Source organism: Cylas formicarius, unplaced genomic scaffold (genome assembly GCF_029955315.1).
Source record: "Cylas formicarius isolate icCylForm1 unplaced genomic scaffold, icCylForm1.1 PGA_scaffold_10__41_contigs__length_53128322, whole genome shotgun sequence".
NCBI lineage: Eukaryota > Metazoa > Arthropoda > Insecta > Coleoptera > Brentidae > Cylas > Cylas formicarius.
Window position 1 is genome coordinate 14,181,631 of NW_026844214.1, and position 15,527 is coordinate 14,197,157.

Sequence of the window (15,527 nt, forward strand, 5' to 3'; positions counted from 1 at the left end):
TTCATTCAAATAATACTGCAAATTGAATTTGTATTGCTGGTGTTAATGACAGTTCCCTATTATGCTTTATATCACCTTGTAGTTTTTTCTTTCTTAGAGATCCGAACTTATGATTTGAATTGAAGAGAATATGTTTTTGTTTAAAAATTAAATAAAAACTTACATTTTTCTTTCTCTGGGAAAAATACTATATTCAGTTCTGTCCACAGAATTGTTGGATCAAGGGTATTTTAAAAACTCCGATGTACCAAATTTTTAAAAAATTGCATGCAATAACGAGAAATATTTGGGAATTATGTGATTTTTGACTAACTATGTAATGTAGATATCTGTTCATCCTTCAAGATATTAACTTCTAACTGAATGTATTATCCGATTTTAATTTTTAAGTTTTTAAGAGATATATTTTTAAAAACAATTTCGATCAGAAATTAACATAAAATACCTGTACTCCGTCAAATTGATTAACAAAATAAAGCAAGAAAACAAGTCCTTTCGAATAATATATTGTTATAAAAAAATCTGGTTCTAGCAGTGCAAACGTCAAATACAAGAAAAGCATGCATCCATATACAATAACATATTTAAAAATATTGTATTTTATTGCACGAAAAATATGTTAAGTCTTTTTTTGTTGTTTGTTGTTTATAAGGTTGAAGTTAGAGTTCTAAGAAAATAATTATTATAAAGGGTGACCTACTTTACTTTAAGAAAAGTTGTGCTCAGATGTCATGGTCTCTTGAACAAAAGAAATTTATGACAAAAACATATCGAATAACACTGTGCAATTGAAGTTTGGTGGCTTTCACTTGATGAAAATCCATTTATCAAAATAAATAAGAACTAAAGGTTCAGATTTTCACGAAATTATATATTTTTACATGGCAATTGTTTCGACAACACCGTGTCTTTATCAAATGTAATAGTTACAAACTACCTGCTACTATATATACCGAAAAATGACCATAAAACGTTAATTAATGTTGTGAGAATTTAAGTTCAATAAAGGAAAGGTATTTAAATTTAATTGATCGTTAAGCATTACATTTGAATGTCTCATTTTGGTAATCTCCATGGCTTCCAATAAATTTAATTTTTTACTTATTGTGGCTGTACTTAAAATATCAAAATTGTCGTTAAAAATGTGTTTTTCTGTTTTTCTCTGTTCCTCTCGTTTGTGAGCCTGAAGGACCGAGCAATTAATGTATTTGCCACTGCCTGTATCTGTGATGGGTGGTGATGAGATTTACCGTTCAGATATCTATTAGTGTGTGTTGGTGGTGGTTGATATCCCGGAATATAGTGTCATCATATATATATATATATATATATATATATATATATATATATATATATATATATATATATATATATATATATATATATATATATATAATTTCGTGAAAACTCTTAGTTCTTATTTATTTTTTAAATAATTTGTGCTTTTATAATTGTGCAAAATTGAACAAAATAATATTACGAGATACGTAGAGTTGCATAGAAATGAATATCAATGAATGAATATCAATCAATGAATATTCGGTTAGAGCAGGGCAGGAATGCGATAACCGCAGCTATTTAACTAATAATCGTGATCAAGATAAGATGCAAAGATGCGTTCAATAAGTCCTTAGGAATCCACAAAGACTGCAGTAACTGTTTTCCTAGTATAATTGTTGTTGTCGATTGAAGTTAACATCTTTAATTTGTTTATAAATATGAATTATAAGTGAATTTCGAGAAGTGATCAGACACTTGAAAGGGCCAGTTTCAATTATTACAACATCCACCGTACTCACCAGATCTGACGCTCAGAGGTTATTCTATGTTTCCAAATTCAAAGAAATGGTTCGGTGGCCAAAGGTTTACGTCCTTGCGAGAAGCTTTTTAGACAGTTTAAAAATATTAGATAAAAAGGCACTTTTAACATTGCCCAAAAAAAGTCTTTTGCTACTTTTTTTAAGGACTGATTCAACGACCCTGACAGAACGAATTTCTAGCGCTTTTACGCGGATTTTTAGGTAATAGTAGAGTTCCTTTTGGAATTTTTTATACGCTCCCAACTATTTAAATATGCTGTCGATCTTACTGCCGCCATAATTTCATTTAAAAATGGGCACCGATCCAAAATTTCGTTCGCTACGAATGAACTTACCTTAGAAGATTTTATTTTCTACTGCGATAGTTGATATGAAAGTCTACATAATTTGGAGAGGTATTAAATTGCACCAACTGAATTTCAGAATTTTTGATGCCATTCGAAACGTTCCGTTTGAATTTGCTTTATCGTCAGCTCCTATCGAAATGGATAAGCGCGATGCAATTTAATTAAACAATCAACACATGTTCGGCAAATGTTGGTAAATATAATTTACACATTGGTGAACATCACCGTTAATTGGAATGGATATTTAGATAACGTTCACAACCAAAAAATTCTGCCACAAATGGTGATCTATGTAAATAGCCAGATGCATATGTTCAGATGCATATCCTCCCTTCTGTTGCTTTTTATTCCATGATATAGTTTGCATGATTCGTTATCGAATTTATTATGTACAAACACCAGAGAATGCAAACTGCTCGAAAAAAAAACACGAAAACCATTATTTGAAAAATTTTATAATTTTACTCATGAATATGTAAATACAGGGCGTAGCCTCGTTGATGTACCAAATTGAAGAAGAAAAGTTTATATAAATAAGTGTTTGTTCGTTTTGAAATGTAGAGGTTGTCAAAGTTTAAGAAAAAATCGCTTATTATATACCGGATGTCCTAATAACTGCAACGAGGTATTGTATTAACAAAACGGGCGATTCTAGAAATTTGAAAACCAAATTATTAAATAAAGCTAAGAGAAAATGTTGGAGATTATTTTTCAGTTAAAATTCAAGATTAATTGTAATTACAGTAATAGTTATCTTTCTAATGTTAACCATAGTTAAAGTGGGTACTATTTTTAAGCTGAGACAAATTCGAATCTTTTTTATTTAATGCTCTTTGCTTTCTGCTAGCAAAGTGGTGGTGGCGGGGGTGGAAGATTTTCTTAGACATATGTCCACATCTCCAAAAAAGAGTAACGCATTTAAAAAACAATTCTGTCGATAAAAGGCGTTTCCAGTCAATTTTGCTATTAGATAGTCACATTAGGACCCACCACCATAATGCAAACCAAAATCCAACCTAAAATATGAATAAAACAAATTTCACTTAACAGGTTGCTATTAATGTCTAATTATTCTGAATTTACTAAATATAACTCTAATTTACTATTGAGGATGCCGAATGATCTTTAAAATCAAAATAATATGTTATTATTTATCTTTAGTATGTTTTTTATAATACCTTCGAAGCACACCAAATTATTCTGTAGCCTGTTTGTTGCTTTTTCAAATATTTGGTATTATCACTTATTTTTCGTTAACAATTATTCCTGATTAACATCTCGATTACTAATCGATTGTTGGAAAGTAACTAATTTTATTAATTATTTACGTAGTTAAGTAGTAAAATGTGGAAAACCGTTTCAAAATGAATAAAATATCTCTTTTGACAGAAATAATATATTGCCATGAAATTCTTCGTGATCCAGCGCCTAGAGATTGACACCTTAGGAACGAAGAAAAAGACTGATTATTTCAATACAGTTTTACTAACTACTAATTACTTATATTAATTATATTTGCTAGTGTTCAGCAATTGATTAGTTTTGGTTAGTGAAAAAATAAGTGATAATAAATTGACCGAAAACGTATTAATGTACTGGGTAATTTTTTGCGAACCAAACAAATTATAAAAGAGGTAGGACAAAAAAAATATATATATTTTGATTTTAAATATAATTTGGCATCCTAAATAATAAGTTAGATATTAATAACAACCCTTAAAGCACAAGTTCTTTTTAAAATACAACTTTTTTGATGGTTAATTTCTTCTAATCATATTTTAGGTTAGGATGAAGATATCGAGATTCTGATTTTATTGGGTTGTTGGACCCTTATTTCACTATCTAATGACGTAAAATAGTTTTGGTTAGTAACTAATCGAGCGTTTGGGATATTTTCCCTCGGCGAACGGTTAAGTAAAAAAAAGCTCGCTGCTCGGAAAAGTGCAACTTCTTTCGAACAATGTTTTCTAAACTTCTTTACTTCTTTTGTAATAGCTGAAGTCTTCTTATTTTTAACTGTTACTTAAAAATTCAAACCCATGTAAACAATTGAATATTTATTTATTACCTTATTTTTATAAGAAAATTCCTAGTCATAAAGTGTCCACTGTGGCCCAATCGTTATTCGTATATAACTTTATTATAATCATTTGCTCGAATGCAATGCAAATGTCATATTTTTGTTTTTTTAATTTTTTATTTAATTTTTGAAAATTGTGTCTAGGAGGCTGTGACCATCATAAATATTATTTACCGGGTCACCTGATCATGGGAAAAGTTGTAAATGAAAGTTTTCTTTACTTGTCTAATGGCAAATAGCGTTTAATGTAATGAAATTAATTTTTTAGGATGATCTAGTTTTTTCAAATAGCACTCTAGTGGGAACAAAATTTTTTAAAATAGTTACTTTTTTTGCAACATTTTGACATCAACATTTTCAAAATCCGTTAAAGAATAAGCTCACGGGAAGGAAAAAACCAGATAAGTAAATCCATTTTTATAATTAGAATTTTTTGTTGAAAGTGTTTTATTATGTTAAAAAGTTGATATGCTTTTGGTATACGAGGATACAGTCAAAAATTAACGTAAGTATTATAGGTATACGTAAACTACAAGCACTTTTTATGGAAAACTTAGAAGAACAAAAGAACAGAAGGTGGCATATCAACGTGTGTTACTGTAAGACAAGTTTGACATTGACACAAAACATTATATCAATGTCGATTATTTTATGGATTTCTCATTTTCCAGCTTTCTAAAGAAGGAATATGCAGGAAAGCGATGTCCCGCATAGCGGGCTGCATCAATGCACGGGCCTGTCAGGAGTTTTTTCTGCATTTCCGGCATATCAGAAATGTATCAACTTTTTCTCCATTTGTAAATTGATAATTTTTTTCGATAGCCAGATAAAAAGCTACAAACTGTCAGAATTTTCAACTGCCGACTTAATGATGAATAGAAGCAAAGCCACCTAAGTAATAATTTGTTATTTATTATAAAAATGTATTTACTTATGTGGTTTTTTCCTTCCGGTGAGCTTTTACCCTTTAACGGATTTTGAAAATTGTGGTGTTAAAATGTTGCAAAAAAAAGTACCGGTTTTAAAAAGTTTTTGTTCCCACTAGGATGCTATTTGAAAAAACTAGATTATCCTAAAGAAATAATAGTTCATTACTATTTGCCATTAAACAATTAAGAAAATTATCATTTACAAATTTTCCCATGATCAGCCGACCCGATAAATAGTATTTAGTATTTAGAAGTGCAACCATTGACAACATATTGCCAAAAAAATGGACATTCATCCTATATTAACCCTTCCAAATTTCAAATCGTTATTTCAAGCCGTTTAAAAGTTATAGAGTGTTCCCGCTTTCTTGTGTCACCCGGTATCTACGCATTTGTGAATATTCTCAGTGTTTTTATTTTACTTCTTTTGCACGATTTAAGTTCCCTGTATGACCCCCTGTACACGTGTTAATTTGTTTTGTTTTAATTTTGATAATATCCGACTTTTGGCTAAATGAAAATAAATCATTTTTGAATTTCAACGAGAAAAAAAAAAACTTGAAAACACAAGAATGCGTTTTTACATTTTGGTGTTCACCTTACCCATAATATCTTTATATTATCATTTATGGATTGGCAATCTACTTCTGATACCAAGCTACGACATCGGTGATCCACGACTGCGCGTTGTTTACTCTTCATTTATCATTTCAAGGTCATGTGAGAATAAACGTGACAAATGGGCGCTGTTGTCACACACTCTGCTTATCGTTAAACCGCGGAAAAAGGCAATGTGGACTATGAACTACGTACCAGACAGTGTATAAATATTCTGATGCGAATCGACAACGTTCTGGATAAATTGCCGGCCGGTATATCAAGCATAAATACACCGGCAGAGTTGAGTTCGGTCAGTCACCTCGTCGGGTTGTTCGGTTGTGGATTTGAAAAAAATGACTTTTGAAATTAAAGGAAAATATGCTCTGGTAACGGGAGGAGCATCGGGTATTGGTTTGGCTTATGTGAAGGAGTTGCTAAAAAATGGTGTTAAGGTAAACTAATGTTTATTAAGTATTTTATTATTTAAGTATTAAGTATTTAAAATACTTATTAATAAATAAGATATAAAAGTTGAATGAATTAAAAATCAAATAGTGAAAATCATGATAATAACGTAAATATGTCGAAAAAAGTCGAAATGGCTTGCGAACTTTTTACTACGATTGATACCTATTTTCTTAATGCGAAAGCGTAAGAAAATGTAAATTTGCAATGAGAGAGTTCATTAAGTAGGATAAATAAGATTAACATTATATTAAAAAAATCCACTAAATGTTAGTCAGCATGCAGTTCGTGCGAGCAGTCACATGAACTATAATCATTGGAGTTCAGAGAAATAAGAACGGGCTCTACAGTGTTTTCTAGCATGTGTTCAGCTTTCCACATTCTTCTACTTAGCAGTCTTTTCATTCTCATTTATTACAGTTTATTTTCTTCTTGTACTTCTTCTTGGTGACCTCATAGGCCGCGTTTATCCTCGTGGACAAGTGACTGTCCACCTCCAATCATATTCGAACTCCGAATGTTAACTTTTGGTAGACAGATTGAAAGTAATAAATTTCGCATTTTAAGAAAGCGTAAAAAAACCTGTCTATTTGCCACTGTCGGGACCCTTGACAATCATCATAGCAACAATATATTCTATATGTCTATAGAATACTAAGACCACAGTTCAATAATGATTTAGAACTCTCTGGCATTGAAAAACAGAACATAATAATTTTGACAAGAGCGTATAACACGATAATAAAAATATATTCTTTGAATATTCTTGCCTTGCATGGTCTCGGTTGATTGTTTAATCTTTCTTACTGCGAAAAGGATTGTACATTTGAAATTACACTGTTTTAAACGTTTATGTATATTTCGGGAACTAGTCGCGGCGGTATCCTTCTTGCTACTCTTTTTTATCAAGCTAATCACAAGATTTTGCAAAAAATATGACGTTTCTTTTTATCGAAATAAATTATAAACGATTTTATCAAGTATCGATAAACATATTGATTTGTACTTTTGTACTTAAAAAAATCATCTACATTTGCTTACAGTAAAATGATAAAAAAATTCTAAATGCTTTTCATTCGGAAGTTTCATTACATTACGAAATAAACCATCATTAAAAAAGTTTATAAATGTGTATCACAATTCGAAAAAAAATATATAAATTTTCTGTAATTTAAAGTTAATTTACATTTGTTTTCTATGACCACATTATCACATAGATTAAGACAGTCGCCTCACAAGTATAATTTGGAAATTCAAAAATACAAGAATACAAGGTTGCAAGAGAATTTAACTTAACGATATCAATAAGCAAATTTGTTGAATCGGCAAGTGAAGTTCTAAAGTATTTGGTACTTTGGTATGCCCTCAATGAATGATGTACTGTACTTCTTTGTAGATATTGGTCTCTCTTTTACACATAGCATAGAGAAATGGAATTAAAGGAATCTTAAGTTCCTTTAAATAAGAAAAAAAAATCAGGTCCCGAAATACTGTTTGTGCATTTAAAATAGGCATAATGTTAAACACGCACACCTATTTTTTTCAATATAAATTGATGTATTTTTATATTTGAAAGTACTAGTTCTGTTCAACTTTTAAAAATATTTGTCAACTCTCGAATAAAATTCATATTTAGTCATAAATTATTAAACAACGTTCACCATATGATTTCAACCTACTGAGACATTGTACTCTCGTGTTTGCATGTAATCAAATTGGTCGGCATTTAAAAATCTGAACCAATCTTTGATTTGTTCAATTTGGTACCCTTGTGAATTCAACCATAACTGGCTAATTATAATTAGAGTTCACCAAACCGAAAATTAATGCGGCCATATTTGCGGGAACGCAAATTCAAGTTGAATGTCAAGAACTTTTTTACATTTATTCGAATGTTTTACTGGAATACTTGTGTGTTTTCTGCACGGTCCTGGCTCGCATCCAAAACACACTCAACGATCAAAACAAGCGGATAAAATTCACCGAACTTTCGCAATAATTCCCGCACGTGAATATTTAACCAGTTTAATTTATTACGTCGCTTGCGAATTTACAAGACCGTTGACGTTCAAGAACCAGAAATGTTAGAACTGTAAAAACCTCACATCTTAGGGCATCGCCATTCTGGACCTGAGAAAGGATGGTAGCCAGGTGGTCGAAGCAATCAACCAAGAATACGGCGCCGAGGCAGCCATTTTTATTTTGACCGATGTTACCAAGAAGCAGGATCTAGTCGGTGAGTTCAATATGACGAGAAAAATCCAAAAAATTTTTTTTTTCAAAATTTGATCGAATTTCACGAAACTATGTTCCCGCTCAATATTTTTTCAATTCGACTAACCAATGGAACACCATATATGTATATTAGTTAGTTTTTTGATTTTTTTGCAGAAAAATACCAATTTATTAAAGTTAATATCTTTTTGCGTTTGGTAATATACAAATACAATATATTTATTTATTAGTCATACCACTAATACGTGGTAATGTAAAATATTATAGGTTACATTTACAAAAAATGATTTTTCGCTCTTAATAATTTTTTTCAGAAATGTAAGTTTTTGGACACCCTGTTTGACTTAACATCAAAGTCACTTATTGGTGATCCAAACAAATCTATTTATGTTAAATTTTGGAATAGCTAACTTATGCAAAACTACAAAAAAGTAAGGGAAAGGAATAAGGAAATGTTAACAAAAATTACTCATAATATACTGATATATATGGTGTCCCATTTAAATTTCCAATGTTGTCAAGGGTCTTAGTTTTACTTGTGTAAAATGAGTAAATCTTTAACGAGAAACATTCCCAACGGAATGGATCAAGTTTGTCTGCAAAATTGACCAATTCTGTTTCCTTGTCAGAATAAAAACGCACAAGAAAAAAAATTATTTAAAGATAATAAAGTTTATTATAACGCTAGCTTGTATTTATATAGTCACATCGTAGTACGGTAATATGTAATAGATCTATGCGTGCTTCCTTCGGCAAGAAAAAAATGTTTTTAAAGCAAACTAAATGTAAAAAAGAAACAAAATTGTTTCAGTTTTAACTATAGAGTGTCCCACAATTATCGTCACAGATCAAAAAATGTTTTTTTTTTGTTTTGTTTTCCCAAATACTACACAAAGAGTATTCTTCCGAAAAAGAAAACTTCTTTTTTTAATTGATTTAATTTTTTTAATGCTGAAATATCACCAGAATATAGTTTGTAATTTTTTTATTTTTTCAACATGGATTTGAAACCGAAATAAAAACTATATTTTCGTCTTATTTGTCTTCTTCCTTTTTTCAGAGAGGTTAAGTAATACCCCCCGAGCATGAGGCCACTGCTTTGTTGTTCGATGGACTATTAAATTCTATAAAACATAGTTATAAATACAAATATTACTAACAGATATTTTTGGATAAATTTAGTTGAAATGAAATACTTGAATCCTTTGAGCCGTTTTTAAAATATGGATGTGCACAATTAAGAACAAAGGGATAAAATGACTCCGACCAACTGTGAGAATTGACATTCATGTCTTACTTGTGTTTTCTATTAATATTAAACAATTTAACTGCATGGTGGCAGCTGTTTGCATCGGTATCAATTTTGTGGTCGGGAATCGTATGTGATCCGCCGAAATGATCAAAACAATATATGCAATCACAAACTGATATTTAAATCATTTCATCTATCAACAGATTTTATATTCTCTACTGTTTCAATACCAGCGAGCGACCCCCGCACTCACAAGTAAATTAATAATAATTGTAATTGTTTCAGATGGGTTCGAGAAAGCGTTTTCCAAGTTTAACCGTTTAGACATTGTCATCAACAACGCGGGTATTATGTACGATGCCGACTGGGAGAAAGAAATCGCTTTAAATTGTGTGAGTTTTACTTTAATTATTTTTTAAACTGTTCTATAATTTCTTAGAAAAATTGTATTATTAAAAAATAATCTTGATCGTCCAATCGTCTAACCTAAGAGCGACATTTACCGAAAAATAATTTTGATTCACTTAGTGCTTTTGTTTTCTTTCCTCTTGGTTTGTTTCATTTTTTGAGCACGTTTTTCTCTTATAACATGCGAAAGGAACATTTAACAACATAAATCCAGGTATGTATTCAATGTAGAAAACAATTCATCCTTCTTATAAGTCGTATTTTTGATTTAAATGACTTTCTTTATGATGTGAATTATATCTGGCATTAGGTATTATTAGTGAAGTATGTCCATATAAAAATGCTAGTATTTTTATATGTCTATATAAAAATATCATCTCGAGAAATTTGAATTAACATACGGTTTAAATTTATAATTATAAAACAATAATTACAGCGAAGTTATTTTTTACAACAAATATTAACAACAACAAACAATTGCAAAGTTGTTTAAAACTAACCAAAACTATGTTCTGATGTTTTGCATTTCTGTGCTTTTTTGATTTGTCATAGTTTATGCACTCTTCTGTAAGTAGTGATTTATTATAAATGTTAGCACCTCCTCTAACGTTTTTTATTTTACATGAAAAAAGAGAGCTTAATTGAAACAGTTTCAGTTAAGCTCTGAAGAAGCCAACAGGATGATTGGCCAAACAACAACCGACGCAGGACGAATCCAGAAGTTTTGTAAATAGTATGACAAATAAGATTTCAAAATTGGAACCCTGTATATTATTTCTTTAAAAGAAAGGTCTTTTTACTCTGACATCATAAATATATAACATGTTATAGTTATTTGTTACAGTAATGCCAGAATTGGCAAAAATAATTGTCACTAAGTGCCATATATCATGCCCATCAACATGGCGTCAAGCCCACTTTCCCACATTTTCCCGAATACACAGTTCATACCTTGGTTAGGAAGCAAATCATTAATATATTTTATTTTACTCTTAAACAGTTCTTTTATGTCCTCTATATTGTCCTGCCGCCCAAAATATATTTTTTTAAATACTCCCACAAAAAAGTTGGAGGGGGTAACATTTATAATGGATCAACCGACCCTTAAACCGATCAAATGTAATTTCAGAATGGGGTGGTCGAAGGCAGCTTGCTCGGCCTCAAGTATTTGGGTAAAAACAACGGCGGTAATGGGGGCGTGATAGCGAATATCGCCTCGATCTTGGGCCTCCAAAAATTGGCCGGATGTCCAATTTACGTCGGCACCAAGCATTTCGTGGTCGGATTGACAACCTCGTTCGGTACACCCTACTACTACGACCTTACCGGAGTGAAATTTGTGACCATGTGCCCTGGGGTTACCGATACTCCCTTGATTTCCGAAGCTGGAAGATTCGCTCTGCAAGGATTCCCAGACTTGGGCAAGTTACTAGCCGGAGAACTTGGATCTCTACCGGCACAAAGGTATTATAGATTCTATAACTTCCTTTATCTTAGAGTTGACGCTAACTACCACTAAAAAATTGTTGCTAAAAAATTGTAAATTTATTTCAATTTTAAATTTAAACAAATTCGAAAAAAGATTTTTTTTTAATTTAATTGTTATACACTACAGGAATCGTTACAAACAACCTTTTTGTTCTTTGCTTCAGTTTGGAGGGTCACGTCAAATGTCACTCCGGAAATGTATTCTTGCCGTTTTGTAACAATGTACCCAAATAGTCATAGAAAAAAGTGATAAACTTCTTACTGGTCACTGGTTTAATAAAATTAAATCAAACTGGTGACTAACGTGGCGTTTACCAAACTTGTTGCAGAATATATAATTTTGTCATTATAATTTAATGATAATAACAATATAAACGTTTATTTTATCAAATACAAAGTATACATTTGTATCCTCTAATAAACGTCAAGGAAAATCACTGAAGCGCTTATAGAGTTCTTGAGCGTGATAAAAGTGAAGAAGCGGATTTAATTGGTTCATTGAGAGCATTGAGAACAAAATAACCAAACCAGTTTTAATACATTTTAGAAAACAAATAAAGATGAAAATTTTCTGGCAATTTTGGCCCAGTTTAACTGAAATCACCATCGTTCAGAGTTTTCTACTTTTTTCCATATAAACTTTGGAAGGGTATGGAACTCAACTTCAGTTGCAGGCAGCGCTTAAAAAGTGGATGACTTTGTATAAGATTTCCTATTTCAATAAGCTGCCGGTATCGAAATATTAGCAAAAAAATAATTTCCCATTGTACAAATGCTGAATACGGTAGAAACAAATAATAAGCACTATAGAAGTGGCACCCGCCATTTACCAATATTTTTTTTATAAATTGTGGTATTTAAGTTATTAACACAAAAGTTTTTAAATTTCTTTAACTTTTTAAAATGGAAAAACTTTATCAAAAACATTTAGGCATTTGTTGAAAAAATGCATATGGACAAAAAACAGCATTGTTGTTACTTGTTCGCGAAAATACAAACACCCTATATATATAATATTTTAAAAGTATAAGTGGATCCAAACAACTTTTGCCTATGAGTTTTTTTTGTATATTTTTTTCATTCTGAGATAAGGTATTCTCCCGTAATAAACGTTCCACCCTATACCTACCCCTAAATAAGCTTTTATAAAAATTCTGACATCCTATATACAAGTCAATGAAAGTAAAATATCGAGTATGAGTAATGTCAACTGTCAACGTATTTTTGCCATCTAATATTGCAAAGCGCATTAACTTTATAAAAGAGCATGCGGTAGCCCAATATTTACTAAAGAATGTCGGCTCCTCTAAGGCGTATCGATTTGGACGCGGTCCGGAATATCTCGATGCCCGTAATAAATGTAAAAGTTCGGAGCAAAGTCGACTTTATGCATCATAAGATATTTGCCAATATCAGAGCATGTCAAGTCTTCGTCGATGTGCAGTTTGGTGCTTCGTGTTTCGAGTCAATCAATCACTTAGCCTCGCGATGGTATAAAAATAATCCCTAGGAATTGATTGATCGACTCCGGGTTCGAAAATTTCGGCAAATAGTTTCGGGTTTTCAAATAATCATTATTGATTAAATAGTTTTGATTCCCGGCAACATCTCACCCGTGAACATTTTTTTCTACTCCCCATTTACTCCAAAATACCCAATTAGGCACTGATCCAGGCGTGCTCAAAGTTTCACTTTTGTCACGTCACTTTAGTACTTTAGTTACGGGTCGGGAGCAGCAGTGGGATGTTTTCGGTAGATATTTAAAACTTTGATGATATTTTGACGTTCCTGTTGTATTCATCAGGTCCCTCATTGAATGTATGACTGACATTGGCAGGAACGAAGCTTACCGAAGCGAGTGTTTAATAAACGAGTCTGTGAAGAAGTCAAACCGGTTGGACAATATACTTTTTGAACGATAATTTGTAGATAATTACTCACTAAATTTCTGGAAACGCTCGAAGTGGCTGGCGATAGCTGCGAACACCTAATCACTGTTTGGGTATTTTAAAGTGGCGAGTAGACAGTCATTTGAACCACCCGCTCCGCTGCACTCCGTTCGTGGCTAAATAAAGTCAAAATTAAAATGTCGTTTCTAAAACTTTGCACTGCGAAACTATAATTTCAATATTTTTCTGCTATGTTTTATTTTGGATTTGCTTAAGCTCGTTTCAATTTAAAACGTTGTTTTCTATTTTTCCCGTTGGTTTTACTTTTTTTGTTTTATTATTTTCTATGTTTTTTGTACGTATCGAAAATGTACAGCAATAAGAATAAAGCTTTAACTACGAAAGGGTTTATGAAAATATTTAAATTAAAACAACCCAATCCTGTTATTTAAATTATTTTCTATATTTTTAGTATGAACAGAGTGATTTTAGTTGATGTTTTTCGAAGTATTCGGTATTTCCAGCAGATATAACCGAAAACGAGTATACAGCGCAAAATATGTAAACTTCATCTTGATACGTGATGGAATTTTTCAGCTACAAGGAGATTTTTAAAAGTTTGAATTTTATTATTTTATATTACCGTTTGAAGATCTGTTTGTTGTTAAGGCTTGATTTTTTTAGTTGTTTTGATATCTGTAGCTGTGGTTGAAAAAATGAATCTTTTTTAATGTCACTGTCGTGTGCTATGACAAATAACTAACTTGATAGATGATGGTTTTTGTCTTATTAACTTGTCGGGAAAATTTTTATTACCGGCATATTATAAAGTGAATTCTGATCCGAAAAGTGTGGCAATACACCTTTTATCGTCAAAACAAAAAAATATTTTCTAGAATAATGTAATTTAAATTAAATTAATCACTAAGACTTATTTGAGTCGAACTCTGATACAAAATTTGGCGGGTCAACAACAGCTCTATTCGAAGAAACAAATTTGAAACGGTCGGCAACCATTAAATAAGTGGCGTAATTGACTCACGTACTTGCTCTGTTAACATGGGTGCAATAATAAGCAATTACCGGGCTCATTTTAGATGATTATTTCATTTTTTTCTCCTCCCGTTGGTTTAATTGATCGTTATTTACCAATCATCCTCGTTTTGGGATACAGTTTAACGAATAGAGTAACATCCGGCTCGAACGACCATTGAAATTAGCCCTATATATGCTGGAGCCCTATACCAGTGGGTGGTAAAAATAATTTTTAAAATAGTGTATTCAATAATATCCGACGAGTAAATGGCTATTAACAAGAATACTAATATTTCATTTATAGGGAGACTGAAAAACTGGAAGTTGTAAAGGCTAAAATGGCAAGAAACTCGCGACTAGCTAAAAAACTGCAAATCTATGTTTTTAAATTTTTAGTTCAACTTTTACAAATGTTTCGCAGCTTGCGGAAGAGATGACTGGCTTTGACTTGCACATTCAGAAATTTGTTTTTGTTTAAATAAGAGTAACCATTGATAATCATTTTTCCCTTTTTTCATTCTGTCTTTAAGTGCATTCGTTCGGTTTTAAGTGCGTAACGAAGTGCAACTTACTTCAAGAAAAATGATATTATTTTCAATTTGGCAGTATGTTTTTTTACTATGGTTTTAAGTGCTGAAAATACTGCGAATGCTATTTGTTGTTAAAGATGCTCGTAATTATAATTACGTTGCAAAATTTGAATTAGTTTCATTTTCTTTACAGTGTATCTAATGTGGCTGAGGGAATGATTAAAATAATCAGTCAAGGAGAGAACGGCAGCGTATGGGTTTCCGAAGGTGGCCAGCCAATTTATGAAGTAGCCATTCCTGAACGCACAACGTTGAGAAAGAAGTAACTACATATATTTGTTTATTGTATTTCTTAATTATACAAAAGCGGCTTATACTTTTGTACTCTATTGTCAGTGTGCTTGCTAATTAATAATAAATTCAAAGTAGCGTGTTGCTTTTGAATTATA

General features: G+C 31.5%; 2 protein-coding genes across 9 annotated transcripts in view; one reads left to right on the forward strand and one right to left on the reverse strand.

The window, feature by feature from the left end:
• Nucleotides 1-15,527, reverse strand: part of LOC132708242 (potassium/sodium hyperpolarization-activated cyclic nucleotide-gated channel 2) — a 238,015-nt gene that overhangs the window by 53,200 nt on the left and 169,288 nt on the right. The window lies entirely within an intron of this gene.
• Nucleotides 6,010-15,507, forward strand: LOC132707553 (15-hydroxyprostaglandin dehydrogenase [NAD(+)]-like). Its single transcript, XM_060679456.1, has 5 exons — nucleotides 6,010-6,228; nucleotides 8,354-8,477; nucleotides 10,014-10,120; nucleotides 11,266-11,600; nucleotides 15,272-15,507. Exons 1-5 carry the CDS (start codon nucleotides 6,130-6,132, stop codon nucleotides 15,402-15,404), a joined length of 798 nt encoding a protein of 265 aa, XP_060535439.1. The 5' UTR covers nucleotides 6,010-6,129; the 3' UTR covers nucleotides 15,405-15,507.